Raw genomic sequence first — 17,705 nt, forward strand, 5'->3', positions numbered from 1 at the left:
AGATCATTCAGTTTTGGGAGAGAGCTGGACTGAGAGATTCATAGAATCACAGAATGGTTTGGGTTAGGAGGGACCTTAAAGATCACCTAGTTCCAATCCCCTGCCCTGGGCAGGGACACCTCCCACTAGACCAGGCTGCTCAAGGCCTCACCCAGCCTGGCCTTGATTAATGAGTTTACCTTTTCCCTGCTTGAACTGTGCCAGAGCTTGAAGCAGGGGCACTGGCCATGGCATAGCTGGGACGCTTGCTAACACAGACATGCAAGACATTTTAATGCAGATGGAAGGAGACTGTGATTGCCCTATATATAGCTAGCCAAAATCCTAATCAACTAGCCAGCAACAATAACCTGCTGGAATCCAGGAAGCCTGTCAGCCTCACGCTTGCAGTCCTCAGGCCATCTAGGGATAATGAAATGGGCTGGTCCAAGAAAGCTAATCTTGGGTGGGTTTAAGGAGGGCGGAGCCAGGCTCTTTTCAATGGTTCCCAGTGACAGGACAAGGGGCAATGGGCACAAGCTAGAACATAGGAAGTTCCGTTCAAATACACGGAAAAACTTCTTTACGGTGAGGGTGACAGAGCACTGGAACAGGCTGCCCAGGGAGGTTGTGGAGTCCCCTTCTCTGGAGATTTTCAAGACCCGCCTGGATGCAGCCCTGAGGGATGTGCTTTAGGCAATCCTGCTCTAGCAGGGGAGTTGGACTAGATGATCTCTAGAGGTCCCTTCCAACTCTGAAGATTCCGTGATTCTGTGATTCCGTGATTCTGCTTTCCCGAACAAGCCTGCTCCCTAATGAAAGCAGAAGCATTCATGTAGGTATGGTTCAAAAAGGAAGGGAAGAGAAGGGGTGGGAAAGCAAGGCAAGGCAGGGCAATAAGGGATAATACTGGAAATCGGTCATACATCACTGACTTTTGAATTTTCCGCACACAAAAAATATCTTACTTTCAAATTGTTTCTTAAAGAAACATCTTTACCTTAAATAAAAAGAAAAAAAAAATCATCCTTTTTTCCCCCCTCAAAATACCACTTAAAGATATGCTAAGCCAGAACTATTTCTTTCTCCAAACACCTGTTTAAGTGTTTAAATACTTGCTGCTTGTTAAAAAATGTGTTAGGATACCGAAGTTTCTAGACACATTTTATCAAGTGAAGGAGATTTGAGACAAAACCAACTGGATTACGCCTGCATTTTTGTAGTTATGGGAATAATACGTTTTGTTCCATCAATGTGTCCACTTTACATTATTCAGCACAAAGCTTTGTGAAATAAGAATCATGGGAATATCACAATATAAAGGAAAAAGGTACAAATAACAGCTTCATAAACTGAGAAATGTACATAAATAAATCATGTAGATGGGGGCAGTTTGCTTAGCTGGCAAGAAAAAAAAAAAGGAAAATCTGCTTGTTAAACAATAACCACAGAGTGTGCTTTTATGATGTTTTTCACCACAGTGATTCATATTAGGGATAGAAGCAGTTGCATGTTAAATAAAATCATTCAGCATTGTTCTCCTCACATTACAAAGAGCTGACTTATGTTGTTTTTAGATGCCTCCCATTAGAAAGTAAATATTCCTCTGATGTTATACATTTCAGAAAATTTAATAAAGATGAACTGTAAATAAAGTCGCAGGGAGATTTCAGACAGTTTTATTAGCAGATTGTTGAAAAGAAAAGAAAATTAAATACAATAACAGTAAACGTGGTTCTCACATTGAAACCAGGCTCAAATAACTAGGCTACCATAGAAAAATTTCCAATTCTTGCATTATGATGTAAAAACAGATTTTTGTACAGATTTTGTACAACAAAATTCGTAATAACCTTTTTTCATTTTTAGAAAACTTTAAATATATAGATAAAAATAGACAATTTTCATAGGTCCTACATGAAGATGAGTATGTTCTGTTCCAAGGGCTTGCATAGAGCGCAAATGTGGTTATAATATAGAACAACTAGACATTAATATCCTTAAGATTACAAAAGCATATAAACAATAACATGAGCACAACTTTTCTTCATAATCTATGCCAAAAAAAAAAAAAAATCCAAATCAAAAACCAAAACCAAAATACCAACCCAAAAAAACCTGTATAACTAAAGAGGGGCAAAAAATTCAACTTACGGTAACATCTCATGGTCTGTAATATTTACACTGGGTTTTTTAGCAAGATTCTTTCTAAACATCCAGCTTATAAATTGGTTCCCCCTTAATCCTTAACATTTCCATTTATGTACCAAGCCAAACACTGAGGCATTCCCAAAGGTCTTGAAAGTATATACTGTAAAACTACTAAACCTACTTACAGGTGACTCTATGCAAGGAGCAGAGCAATGGTAGATGCTACTACATATTTCAGTTGTAGGCTTTTAATTCTCTTTCAGATATGAATGATTCAAAAGCTCGCCACAAGTCCATCTAACTTTACAGCTGTTAACCCTTTAAAGACTGCATATGAAAAAACTGGAGTACAGAATCCCATACGTGTTCAAGCAACTACGAAAATTATGAAAGAATCATGGTTAGAAAATAATACCACTACAAAGTATTAGGTAACAATATTTAATGAAAAATATTGCTCAATATTTCTTTAAAAAAAAATTACTGTGATGTGAACTTGTATATACATCTTTCTATTGTTAAAAAAGGATTGTGGTGGAGTAAATATGAACCGCACAAAATAAATGTGTACCAGTATTGCAAGGAAGACCTACAAACTATAGAAGCTCAGTGCTAGAGTTTACAAAACATTAGATTATTTTTTTTGACAAAATAATATTAATATCCAATCAGAACTATTTTTAAAGAAATATTTGCTTTAAGTTAGGCATCTTAGACATTTAAGGTTTTGATATGTTTCCATGTAATAAATAATATTTTATATGCATAAAACATTAGATGAAGAAAGCATAATCACAAAACTTACAGTAATAGCACTGATTCACAAAATCAGTCTTTAAAGGGGTAACCCAAAAGTACGCAAAGCAAAGAACATAAGTTTTAGTAATGTAATAAGCACTGTGTTGCAGCTTACTTCCAGTTATCAGCACAAAGGTGAAAACACATATTGTAGCTTTCATAAAGACAGTGAAAGTAACACATAACCGCCCATCCCTAAGACAGGGTGGGGGGGACAATAGACTTCAACTGTATCACTCAGTTCTACGTGGAATTGGACTGATACATCAAGTGTTTGTTAGGTTTTCTTTTTTTTTTTTTTAGCAACATTGACGTAATATGACATTAACATATAAAAATATTTCTGGCATTTTGACTTGCTGCTCAGCCACAGTCCATTCTTAAAAGTGCACTAATCAGGGCACTAACCAGGGCTCAATATACAAATAAAAGTGGCTGATACAGAATTCTGACTTGTTACCAGATGCTTAAGATCTCATTCAGTAATACTGTGACTCCAGGACAAATATTTACATGCCTGCATGCGTTAAAACTAGAAAGGTGTCTTTCTGACCAACAGGGTGACAAAACAATATTATCTAAAATTTTCATTTCCTAAACTCTAGATTTCTACTGCATACATAATACCTTCCTTGTGTGATTTGTGTTATATACTGTACATGTGACCAACAGTTTGATAAGAAGCAAAGTCTTTTATTTCATAAACCCCTGCCAGTTTACTATGAGAAATTATTACTCTTTTTATTGTATTTTTTTATTTTAGGAAAAGAGACTTCGTGAACAGTAAAACAGTTTGTTTACATTCAGCATTTCTTTTCACTTACACAAAATTCCATTTCACTTAATGTCGTCTAACATATATGTGTTGGTCTCTTGGAAAGCATGTGGAAAAAATGTCTTTAGAAGAAAACCCACGATCATAGTTTGAAAACTGAATGTATCAATTTTTTTTTTCTTTTACCTTTTTTTTTTCTTTTTTTTTTTAATAAGAATCCTTTTATGCCCTCTACAAGTTCACTTCTGAGCTATCTTGCTGGTTTCGGTATGATATAACAGTCTGTAAGTGTACTTGGACACCGCTGGAAGGATCATTTGATGTGCTCAAATATAGAATCGTCGGAGGAGGACAGAGTCTGCATTCCTTGAAAAAGGGAATACTCAGCCTTGTTCTGACCCGCCTGTAATTTTGGATACAATAGTCCGGCGCAGAGATGCAGATTTTCACTGTAAGAAGAGTGCTACTGTACATTTACAAACATTCTCTAGGTCTCCGGGTTGAGCCACAGGAGATAACCAAAGGAGGACACTCTTGCAGAATTCTTTACATTTTTGAAGAACATTGATAAATGAAGTTGAGGAAGCTGGCTTGAAAACGCTTTGTTTCCACAGAACTCCTTATGAGCCAATGTCTTACTGCAAAGTTCTTTACCGGAGCACAGGTATCTTCAGCAGGAAAAATTCAATACATGACAGTAGTTTTCAAATAAAGTCTTCCATCTGAAATACGAAAAACAAAGATTTGCTTTATATATTTATACCTGCAGTGAATCGAAAAAAACTCACAAGATTTAAAACCTCAGTAGAAGTAGTTCTCCCATAAATCTGTAAAATGCCACCTATGGTACTTTCCGTTTAAAATAAAAAAGAACAATAAAAACCTGACCATCGCCATTGCAATTTCATCTGACAGTGGCCAAAATAACTCCATTAAAAATTACACGCACTTTGCAAGTTGTGAATACTGTAACATCTTCTAAAGCTTTAATGTATGCTGCACTCATATCAGTGCCAGGGCACTAGGAATGTAGGTGGAGCCTCTGTGCATGTGTTTTTACTGATATGCAAACTTAACCGAATAGTGCTGAACAGCAATTATTTCCTTCATGGTTGCAGAACAAAAATCTCCTTGCATGCAATCGTTAGTACTCCCATCACTAAAGGCATAGCTCATACTTTCTGATTTAGCTATGTTGTTAAATATACCATGTAATGTAACCATTGTGCACATTTGTAGCTATTTATATAGAACCCAGTATAGGATATTTAATCGCTATCAGTGAAGTATAGCCTCCTTCCCCCATAAATGAGATTAACTGAACAATTACTATGTTAAAGATGTAAGCACGTCTCTCTCAACATTTTTTCCACCCAAGTGAGGAGCATACATTTAAGTGAGATATGTGTGATGGAGAGGGAACATGAGAAACAATAAGCTCACCTAGCCAGTAATTGTTGATCTAGAAAAACTTGAAGAGAACATTCTGCCACAACGTATTTTCAACTAATTTACAAACATAAAGCAATTTTTTCTTCACTGGGGACATTAACGTCTTATATGCATCTGTTCTCATAGCAACACAAAGATTTTTATTTTTTTTTAAACAGGAAACGGACAGAAAAACCGCCGCATTCTTTTTTTTTTTTTCTGTCCTGTAGGATAGAAAGCGTTGCTCCCTTGTGAGTAAAGCACATTATGAAGCATATTAATCCTCCACAGTGCATAATTACAAAACATTACTTATATTGTAGAATATAATGCATCTGGAAGTACAAGCTGTATCTCAACTCTTGAAGTCTGCGTGAAATCCTTCTTTTGGTCCAAGTGAAATCAGCAAATATTTATAAGATTTCAGAGGGTTTTGTTTCTGTTTTGGTCTTTTTAGTCTAACCTTTTTATTCCACATCAGTCTCTAAAACTCTTATTAGACATACAGGAAGACAACTGCGTGAGAGAAACCTATATAAATGAATGCCGAAATTTTCGAAATGCTTGTCTATCACTGAAACGCGCGGCATCACTTCCACAAGCTGACTGTAACCGTTGAGGGAAAGAAAAGCTTGACTTGAAAGCAGACAGACGCATATCACACACAGCTGTAAAAATTCATCCCTTCTGCACACACCTTTCCAATTTTTGTTGTCTCGTTTCTGTCAGAACTGCTGGGGAAAGAAGGAGACGATAGAATCGCTCACGATGTCGCAGTGATTCTTATCTAGCATCCCTCTGAACTGAAAACTAGTCCCATGACTAGTTTTCATTTCCAAGCTTCTGGGTTGTACCCCCTTTCACTACTTTCTCCCCGTCTTTACATTTTCTGCCCCTTTTCCCTACTTTTTTAACACTCCCGGCTTTTTTTGGCAGAGTAGATGATAACTTTCCCACCACCTGGAGTGCTTCCACTCAGAACCCTTTCCACATTCTCTTTGCTCTTTATGGTCTTTATGCACTGAAGAGAGATAAAAAAGAAACTGAGTGAGGCCTTAACTTAAAAGACTTCTTATTCTTCTTTGAGGCGTGAAAAGCAACCAAAATGCTTACGGGAATTCAGGAGAGAAAGAAGGAACCTCTGAAATGGAGCTTGGTAAAACTGAAGGCCTCGTAAAACATCTCAAAACAAAACACCAAGTACAGGAGAGCCAGAGCTACTGCTGGCTATGGTTGCATATAATTCTCCCAAACATATTGAATAAATACAATAGACATTTACAGCACTAAAGCTGTCCGGATACCTCTGTAGGAGAATTACTCTGCATATATACCAGCACTTTGGCTATCCTGAATGCACGCTTGCTAATGAGTGCTGTGCATAAATATTAAGATAACCTACAGTCAGTAACTTGTACTTTATTTCACTATATTAGGTCTCCATATACCTTTTAAAATAAAATATTTATTAAAACGTATTCTCAATTAAAAATACAGCTGTAGGAAGCGGAATCTTTGTAGCAGTCAACAAAAGAGGAACAATCTGCAGAGAACAGCAGTACATTTTCAAAAGTCAGCTCTATTTTAGACTGCTTAAGGACCCAATCTGGCAGTGAAGTCTACAGGAGGCTTTTCACTTCTAATGGAAGACACTATCAGATCCTGTATTCTCTATCCACAGACAATGAGCAGTAATAGAAATGGGCAGCTTTACAAAGCATCTTCCTTACAAAGTAAGAGGATATTTGTTTACGTAACTTAAAAACATTTATGATGGATAGCTACAATAAGCGTAAATCTTTGTGCTCCTCAAATAGCTAAACGATCGACCATTAAAAATGCAATTTAATCATCTGTATTGATAATGGACTTAAAATGCCATACAGGAACTCAGCAGCTGATCTAATATCATTGCTAGGCTTATTATAACGTGTTTAACTAATTCTGCTAACATATGGGAAAACGCAGCAAGCATTAGACACATCAACTTTAAAATATGCCATGTTATGATATAGATAAAGCAATTCCATGATTAAGTAATATTTAGTAAGAGTTCAAAAGTTGCTAGGAATTGTAAAATATTTCCCTTATTTTCTCAAGATTAGTCATGAATGAGTGAGGTGCAAAATGAATATCCTTCCCTTCAGAACCTACAGTGCCAACGTGGAAAAAAATCACAGTATCTGTGAAATTGCTCGCCACCCAAACTCAAATCATGCGTTTGGAAGAAGATGGAGAAATCATTTCTTCAGGCTTTATACTTCTCCAGCATGTTCCTGTGTGTAGCTGAGAAGTTCATGTAGCCACTCGTGAAGAACGTACACACCAGGCAAACAGCACCGCGCTTCAGAAATACAAAGACTTCAAACCATGCTAGGAAAAACAGAGGTAACTCGCAGCTCTGCACAGGAACGATAACCTCGCACCACAACGTGGTGACCAAATACAACACCTGTATCTGATTGCTGTCCCTTTTCCTGTTCCAAGTTCTATTCCCTTCTCCTTAACCATTTCTCTCTCAGTTCTCATTGTTCAAAGGTTCTTCTGAAATGACTGGAACTTCTCAGTGCTAGTGTCAATGCCACCTGAATCACTTTGCCTCTAGGTGTAGCCAGTGTTTCTATCCGAATACCAGTGGAGCATTACCACTGATAGGCCTTCATGATGTCAAGCTTGAAATCACAAGCAAAACCTCCAAACCGTGAGGGCGGCCAATGACCAGCAAATCAAGCAAGCTCATCTTTGTAACTCAATGTGAAAATGCGACCGCTCCTAAATCCCAAATCATAAGCGTGCCTCTGCTTCCTGCCTCCTGATCAGCTTTTACTGAAGTTATATATGCATGTTGCCTTATTTTCTGTTAACAAATGCAGAATTTGTCTATCTGCATAAAACCAATTTTATGTAAAACAAATATGCAATATACTAGTCACACAAACATAAATACATGCACACACACACACAGTGCTCTCTAACAGTGTTTACAACATTGGGAGTATATTTTTAGCCTACTGAAAATTTTTGATCTGTGTTAAAGTTTCCCAAATTTACATACTGTTACATACAATAGAAATACATAAAACTTCCTCTCACTTTTAGGAAGTCAAGCAAAAACACAAACTGGGAAAATACTGCTAAATTTCTAAATAGAACTGCGCACGATTAGCAAATTGTCATCTGTTTTAATTGCTCTTTTGCAAATGGCAGTGTTCAGCAAGATCACACAGACTTATGCTGGTAACTCAAACTGAAAATGCCACTACTCCTAAATCTCATTTGTTTTTGTCTGTGGACCAATATGACAGAAATTCTAGCTAGAGTGAGGGAGTATTTTTTTTAGATCAACCCTTTTTAATTAAGACTTATCTTGAGGTTTTTGAATGAACATGCCCGAATAGTTAAAAGGTCATAAATGTTATAAAAAACAAACAAATGGAACTGACATAAAAGTTCGCCATGCTGAAACAAATCATACGCCTTGAAATGCATTCCCACAGAGACGTCAGCTGGGGAATGATTCACGCTAGTGTTCTGTGGGCAGCTTGTAGTAAGTATCTCTACAGGCCCAACATTTTCTGAGATAAAAACATAAACCCGCTCAAATATTATTCCTATTAATATGCATCCTTGTAAAGTGATAGAAATCTACAATGAAATCTTAAGTTTGCTCTTAGGTGGCACACCAAATAAATCATCCATTGGGTGGTAATGTGTGTATTTCTGCCACTCAATGCAAGTCACACTGGGGCTCTTTGCCATCCAAACATATCATGTTTTAGTTCGTATTCTGAAAGCTGCTTCAAAAATAAACATAACAAAAGTGATCATCGTGACTATCACAAGAGCATACTGCAGTCTTTGGTTTATGAAAATCTGTAAATAAACATCAAAGGTGTGGTGTCACACCTGACTTCAGTCGATTGCTATCATAAAACCCCACGGAGGAAAACTCTCCTTAGTAATAGGATAAAGTGTTGCCTATAGTTAGGAGCTTTGGGGAAAAAATCAACCAACCAACCAGCAAAACAAACAAGCATGTCACAGAGAACTAATAAGAAAGAAACCCACACAGTCCAGGTTAAAAAGAAAATAAGGACAAAATAATGCATACGACAGAAAATTAATAAGATCAGAAATCTCAGTGGGAGCTTTGGAAAGTTAGGATGTCAAGGTTTGGATAATTTTTTATTAATTTATTATTAGTTGGGGGGTTTTGTGATCGTCATTTGTGAGCTGTAGAACAGTAAATGCCAGCCCATGATCCAGGAACCCTTACATCAAAGTAGCCCCAATTTTAGTCATTAGAGTTCCTAACTACAGTTGATATAATTTTGCCAAATATGCACAGGCCAGTGATATAAGCTGATCTTCACTCAAAATGGGTCTCAGGATATTGCAATGGTGGATCTATTAATCTCTTTGTGCTTTCAAAGTAAAGAACACCTACTTTAGGTTGATTTCACTCTTATTAATAAGAACACAACGGAATAAGTGAGGATGGGAACTCTATTCCCTACTCTGACTCTTAAGTGATCTGTGATTTCACTTTTCTGTTTTTCCATTTTCTTTTTTAACATTTCTCTCTTACTTCCCCTTCTCTTTTTAAGTAACAGAGATTCCGTGCACTGGCTGCATCAAAAGAAGTGCGGCGAGCGGGTCAAGGGAGGTGATTCTGCCCCTCTGCTCTGCTCTGGTAGTGTAACACGTATTTTGTAACTTAAGAACCATTACAGATCTTTTTTCCTTGACATTTTATAAGCTACAGTATTAGTGTGAAAAATATTACGATCCACCCTCAGTCCAACAGGTTAAAAGAAATAAAATATTTGTGACATTAAGTGGGGCTACTTTTATCTAAATAAAAGAAAAGCTGCTCATTTGTGCTAAAGAACACAATAAATTGTGTTTCCTGTTAGGAAGTAGCTTTATTGAAAATGGCAGCTATTTTCTCAGAAGTTATTTCCAGGCACCTGTAATCTAATGAGGTTTGTCCCTTTCAAAGAACAGTTGTACGTGCATGCCCGAATGCACACAACCTCTTCGGCCCAGAGCTGATAAAAGTATCTGCAAGCCGTAGCTCCAGCAGATTTAAATTATATCACTGGTAGGTTTATTTGTTTTAGTAAGATGGGGCAAATGTGAATCGCAGTGTACTTCTAACCTTTCATTCAACCTGATGTTTTAATCATTTGGAGGAAGAGAAACAAAACAAAAGAAAGGGATGGCAAACAAATGGTAATGATTCATGTGATATTTGATAAGACAGCAACGGGAAGTCAAAATAAAAGCAAGCATATTGTGACAGATGGAAGGGATCTTAGTCAAATTGTAACCCTTCTTCGAAAAACTTAAAGGAAGCAGCTAATTAAGGATGAAATCTATTTTTGTATACTCTTCATATATTTTATTCAAAATCAAGACAAAAGAGGATTTATTTTCCAGGAAGATAAAAATGGGAGCCTAACTTTTTAACCATGGGAACTTTTTCAGAGTTTGCAGAGTGCGACTGAGAACCTAAACCCCAGCCCTTGCAAAACGCAGTCACGAAGTCAACTGAACATAACTTTGCAGGATTTTCCTTACAAATGCAAACCAGCATGTTGTGAGGGGAAAAGACTCTTCCCAGTGTACGAGGGCAATCGGAACGTTGAAGCTTCACAGCTCAACGCTGAACAGGATACCGTCCTGACATTGCTACTGGCAGCAAAAGTAGATCACGTATTGTGGAAAACGGATGGATCCACTGCCCTCGTCCCAAGCAGAACTAGAGCGGAGTACAGGAGATGTAGGAAAGCAGATTCCACTGTTGAGGGTTTGAAATTTGAGCAATTTGTTCTTTAAAAAAAGTGCTTATCCAGTTTTTATGCAAAGATGGGTGATTTCACACTGCATGTTCAATAAACTCATGCAAATATGAAGTATGTAAACATATTGGGCCAAACACTATCCTAGTTTGCCCTTTGTGTAACACCAATAAATTAGTTTCAAATTTGCATATTGCTATTAATCATACACCTTTCATTTCTCTACTTAACATTCATGTACAAATATATTTGTGGTAATACTCAGTGCAAATATTCAGGATACTGAGATGGTCATGTCTTTCTTTTTAAAATAATAATTGATGCTGAGGAGATTTTAATTCTATGTCTGAGTTTCCAGGAATAAAACTAAAACATGGATATATAAAAAAGAGAGCCTAAACACCTTTTTTTGCAGTTATTTTAACCATTGAACTGACAGGATCTTCTTTCAGTAATTTTATCATGTGTTTTAATCACGAATATATGTTTTCATTATATCACTGAATACCGTGGGAGTAAGCTAAAGGTCAGCAATCTGGTCTTTAGTAAACTAACAAAGCGATGGACTACCTGAATATGTCACCTTCTATTATTTAAAGATCATATAGAACACACAGAGCTTGCCATTTTGAGCACTGAGAAGATTGAACTGGCAAGGTGAGAAATTCTTTGAAAGAAACAGATTAAAAAAAGCACACTGTCTCTTATTGTTGCCTTATGAACTTAGCAACCCTTCTTCTATTTGTATAAACAGAACAAAAGCATATCCAAAAAAAGACAACAGAACTGATTGCTTACAAGCAATGAACCTGAGTCACTAAGGCATTGTATTGTGTCACTTCTGTTGGTAAAAAAAACTAGAATCACAATTAAAAAAAAAACAACAGAGAAAAAAACCCAAACAACCAAACAGCTTCAACCGAAGGATCATGTGGAAAAGTTATTAAAGGATGAAGTCACAGCTAAATATGATCAGCTTGTGAGTTTCCACAGCTCATTGTGTTTGGTGCTGTTTGTAGCGCAGTGTGGATAATTCTTGGGCTGAACAATCTGTCCTGCATTAGACAGTTTTAAATTCTGCAAAAAGGTGTGCTTCATTTGCTATCGTATTTTAAAAAACATAAACAACTTTCTTTTACTATCTTTTTAGCAAGCTAATCAACAAGCAACCTCGAATCTGATAGTATTGAGAAAGAGTTGAGATCTAAGTACTGGAACATGGTTTCTTCCTGACACCTTCTTTTTTTTCTTGTAAAATCTTGATGAAAACAGAAATTACTGTTCATCTTTTTAGTCTGCTCTTCTTTCCACTTCTCAATTTTGCCTCCTTTTTTACTGCTTTGCTCAAATGATCACTTTTTACTCTAAACATCATCACCAAAGTAATCTGGAATACAAAATATCAACCATAAAGTTAATATTCAGACAGGCTTAAAAAAATAATTATTTTTCCCTCTGGAGAGGAAAAAAAATCATAAAATGAAACCTGAATAAAATACGATAGAAGAGTGTTTGCTGGAGCTTTCAGCAATCTTTGCTTCTGAGTTGAGATCGAATTACAGAACTTTCCTACGCAAAATCACATACACGTTAGTAGTTCCCAAAAACGACCCTCCATACGCACGCATACAGAAACACACACACAGATCCTTTTGATACCTGAACTAGAAGCCAAGAGTATTAGCATGATACATGTGTTTACAATTACAGATCCCATAATAAAGTGTGGATTGATAAAGATCTTTTACGAAAGTCTGGAAAGTAACATGGGTCATGATTCTTCTAGTAGGAACTGTTGTGGCCATGGTTAGTATTAGCAATCTATTGTCTCCATCACCAGATAGCGTGATGTTTGTTTCCTTCAGCATATACAAACCATTTATGAAGATGAGCTCTCTACAGTATTATCTTTCCTAGAGCTTTAGCCCAGACTACTTTTTAAAATGCAGGAAAAGACTTACCTAATACCTACTCCTACACAGAGCATCTCTTCTGATTCACAGAATCACAAACCTACCTCGCTCTACTCTACAAGCTCCTTCTTTTCTAAACAAATAACTCGCATTTGATGTAGTACCCCAAGAACTGAAAGGCAGCCTAGTGTTTTGTTGTTTTCAGATTAGACTTAAACCCCACAATTAATACAAGAGTATGATCTGGCTTTTCCTTAATCTCAGTTACTGAGATGTCATTTCAAATGCTGCCAAGGTTACTGGAAAATAAAGGCCATTTAAAGAAAGCATTTAGCTTTACTACTTACGTTAGCCCGCATACATCAATTCTGCATTGTGTGGAATCCTATTCTAATATCAATATCACATTAACACCACATTTTTCTTTAATACCCAGCCACCCTTGTTCTCCTCTGCGTGCTAAAACAGAGTAACAGCCCAATGCAGAACACAAAGAAACAGTCACGTGCAGAACAGGAAGGAATGAGGCTGTAAAATAGACAGATTGCACGGTGGCAAGCTTATGGAAAATCTATTAAGGATGCATGGATGTCAAAACATATGCAATATAAGCTTGCTGCTTTTAGGTATTATGTATGAAAGCAAGCTTATGGAAGACAATGGCACCAAGCAGTCAGCTCCAGAACAAGAGTCAAGGTGACAGAAACCAAACCAGAAGTCATGCCCTAAGAAATGAGCAATGAACTGAAGTCACACATAATCCTTACTACCACACAGAAATGCGAATAGACCTTAATGAAGTTCCCGGGGCTTAGCATGAGCGGCATAACTACAAAACTGAAAAAAAACCAAACCAGCTCATGTTAAATCTGAGGAAGACTTCAGCTGAAAGATGTATATGAGGTTTAACCCAGTAGTTAGCTATTGAGCAGTACATAAGCAAAATGCTTTTGTTCCTATAAGGAATGAAAAATACTATAATTTTAAATTACAAGGAAACTTCCTTTCTGTGACAAGTGCTAATGCTGACCCAGGTAGATTGTTTTTCAATTCATAATTCAAGCTCGTTTCCCTGACTGACTGTAAACTTCCATCTTGGGCACATCTTCATAGTTGTATTTAAGTACTGCGGTGACAAGCCAACCTTTCCCATTCCCTCTCAGTGGTAACATAATTTCAGATAGGTACTTCAAAATTATTATTCTACCCTCCCAGGAAAAACTCAATTAGCCTTAGGGCCAGGTGGTTTGAGTTTGGCACCACTCTGTGCCTTTGCCAATAGAGATTCCTTAGAAAAAACAGCATGTCATGACAGACTGTGTCCTGGATGCACCCCACTACAGAAATCCCAGACCATATGGAAGCAGCATGCTTTCCCAGAGAGAACTTAGCACCATGGTCCATCATCAAAAAGTAAGCAAGAGAAAAGAGAATGGCTAAATTAAACCACAGAGCAGTCTTATCCCGTGACTCTGGGATCCAGTGACTACCTTGGAGTCAGAAGAAATGAACTGTGCAAAACATCTGAAGTGTAAAGTCTTCTTGCTTGGAAGCGTGATTATGTCAAGACAGCGGAAATGAAAAATGTTACTTCGTGGTTGTTTTTTCTCCCCCCCGCCCCCAGCTTCCCACTTACACTGTTTATTCTCAGTAGCAATATACTAATGGCGTTGTACAAGACACTTGCAGGACCTCTCTTGGAACAGTGCTTAGGATATTGGTTACCCATCCTCAAGGTGAATTTAAACTGGAATAATTTCCGAACAGACCACTACTGTAATACAAGGAATAGCGTCCACAACATGAAAATAAAATTAATTGACAGGCTTATCACAGAATAGCAACCGATCATTCCTTGCATATGCATTAAGTAGTAAAAAGAGATACAAAACAGCTCTGTTTTCTATTGCAGGAACTCAGTTCTGGTGTAGCCTTCGAAGACAAGAGATGTATTAAAATGGTCTTTTAGGATGGTACTTGTGATACAATGCAGATTTTAAAGCCCATCTAGTCCTGTTCCTAATGCTATGCCATTTTCGTAGGAAGAGAGGCAAGAACTGAGTGTACGCTGAATGTATTTACTGAATACCTGGTCTGGTAAAATAAGCTTGCCTATAAAGTTAATTTTAGCTGGAAGATCTAAGAGACTCAGGGGTCTTGCAAGAATACAAAAACCTACAGGGAAACCTCAGTTGTTAATCCCAAAAACTAGGACTTTTTTGTGGACTGAATGTTTAAGATCAAGCTCTGGAACTATTGCCCATTTGGAACTGTAATAGAACCAATTTTTGCAAGTTTCAATAGTGTTTTAGCATTTCAATATTTTAGCATTGGGAACCAGATTGCTTAGGATGGCACAGTTACTGCTGCAATAGTAACTGTGATTGTCATAACAAATTTGATGATAAGGTTGAAAATGGAACTGATCCTCCAGTCAATTATACCACTTTTATGACGCTTCCAGTATTTCCAGTGAAGCCAAGGAGTCTGATCCAACCACAATATTTTTATGTTCAATTCATCAATGTGCAAACATACTGTGCTCTCTTCAATGGCTATGAGTGTATATCTTCGAGTCAGAGTGTAAAGCTAAAAATGAGAGCAAATTATTGCTGCTTTTTATTTTATGTTTGTATTCAATATAGCTTGATTACTTGAAAGGACTTGTAGCCAGCATATTGCAGTATGAAACAATATCATGAAAAATACATGTCTTTTAATGCAAGGGTTGCACCAACAGTTTGTCACAGGCGAAATCTGCAGAATCAACTAAGCATCTAAATAAACAAGTCAAAACTTGAATTATCTAATACAGCATTGTATATTTTTAACAATCTCTACTCTAATTTCATGCACATAAACAGCACTGTGAATTTTTGGGTCCTGATTTCCTAACACTTTGTTTCCAAGGCCAGCTGTAGCACTTTGTGATCCATCCTTTCTAACGTCCATGACAAAACACACTATTATGCTATTGCTGCTTTTCCTAAGCTATTAGAGGCTGCATCACTTTTAAAAAATAAGGCTGACAAGAATATAATAGAAAAAATGTTCCTTTTACCATTACTGATACACACTTTGTGTTTCTCAACTAGGAAAACCAAAATGACACCACATTATCATTATATATGCTGCTGTCTCCCAGGATGTCCTTCAGGTGTTATGGAACCTTACAATGACCAAAATACTTCCTGTGAAGGGCTGAAAAGCTAAAGATTTCTTTTTAAAGCTAGCAGTCTGTTCTACAGAGTAGATTTTCCTCTTTACAAGCCAGCTGGCAGTTCACTAGAAGAATACTTATTATAGATATACGCTGACAGCAAATTTTAGCTATAGATGGAACGTGATGCTGGCTAAGTATTCCTTCCAAATGTGTTAATTTTAGTTCCACTTCCTTTATACTTACTTCTCTTAGCTGATTTATTTCTTTTCTTTTTTTTCTTTCATAGGAACTTGAGATACTAAAAGAGAAGGGTCAAGTTCCAAATCAAATCCATGGGAAAGCCGAATGCTTGAATTATACAAAGACTAAATTGTTTTATGTTATCGTTCTTAATTACATCAATATAAAAATAACCACTGCTAGAAAAAGTTATTTTTAGAATTAAAATAGATTTGGCATAGTAATTGGTTGCTTTGCCGGTTTACAATGAAGCATTCATACAAATATTACAGACATATTGAGAATTTGTTTTTCTTAAAATAAAATACTATAAATATTTCCTATTTCTGAAGGACATAAAAATGCTTTGTCATTTTTTTTCATCATAGTGGCAAAGAGAGAAAGGAAAAAACCTAAAACCTTTGGCCACTTTAAAATTAAAGCATCAGACCCTCAGCTAGTGTAAATTAATGCAGCTTTATTAACGGCAAGGGTACCTTTTTTTCCTTTTTTTTTTTTCTTTTTTTTTTTTTTAAACTGACATAAGAGTAATAGAGCAATTGAGTTGCAGTGATATTTCAGGAAAGTGGCTGCCTTCTCAACTCTTAACACTATTCAAAGGGCTGCCTGCCTAATACAATCTCACCATACAGTTTTGTTTACATTTTAAGTTTAACTGCTTGTTTGCCTCTTGAATATATTAAGTGAATTTTGAACTCTCATTCTTTTTAACAGGACTTCTGACCCCACAGTCAGTTTAGGATTATAAAAGAGAGACTGTCACCTATTACACCAAAATGCTGCCACTGAGTAATATACCACTTTTGATCTAACACCGAATAATTGAGGTAAGTCATTCTATTAAATTCTTCTCACATGAAAATCCAGGCAGGCTGCCTTTACACAAAATTATAGTTATCAGGTATTTTCTTATTAAATCCCGTAAAATAATTTTCCACCTATTTTCCTGTTCTAGATTTGAAACTAACTATAATTGGCTGATAATAGTTGTAAATCGCTGTATCTTGCATCGCCTCTCTCTGCCACTTTTTTAATGCCTGGGATTCTGATCAGTCATCAAAGAAAAATATAAAAGCAGAAGTTAGTAACATAACTCAACTTCTATTGTGCTTTTCATCCAAGATCCAGAATGCTTTACAAACATTAATTTTCACAACACCCTTGTGAGATACCAAAGCATCGGTGCTGCCACCAAGAAATCAGTAGATAAAGACTGCGTTAAGGATTTGGTTCTGGCTTAAGGCATTGGTTGAAAATGCACTGAAGCATGCAAAATAAGCTATTCCTTTACTATATCATTCAATAGCAAAACATCTGACCTAAAGCATATATGCAACCCAAACAAATGCTACCATTTTAATTGTGAGATGGATATTACCCACTTGATTCTTTGTTTGCGGCAAAATGTGAAATGAGCAAAACCAGCGACTCTTAGCATATAATTCTTGCGA

At 36.6% G+C, this 17,705-nt stretch overlaps 1 protein-coding gene across 6 annotated transcripts in view; it reads right to left on the reverse strand.

Moving 5' to 3' along the window:
• Positions 1–1,642: 1,642 nt before the first annotated feature.
• Positions 1,643–17,705, reverse strand: part of DACH1 (dachshund family transcription factor 1) — a 364,758-nt gene continuing 348,695 nt past the window's right edge. For all 6 annotated transcript variants that reach the window (XM_063335421.1, XM_063335431.1, XM_063335411.1 and 3 more), the window contains one exon: positions 1,643–4,425. In XM_063335421.1, the coding sequence (XP_063191491.1) occupies positions 4,388–4,425 (38 nt within the window). In that variant the 3' untranslated portion in view covers positions 1,643–4,387. The remainder of the gene's footprint in view (positions 4,426–17,705) is intronic.

This window comes from Chroicocephalus ridibundus, chromosome 1, assembly GCF_963924245.1.
Source record: "Chroicocephalus ridibundus chromosome 1, bChrRid1.1, whole genome shotgun sequence".
In the NCBI taxonomy this organism is placed as follows: Eukaryota; Metazoa; Chordata; class Aves; order Charadriiformes; family Laridae; genus Chroicocephalus; species Chroicocephalus ridibundus.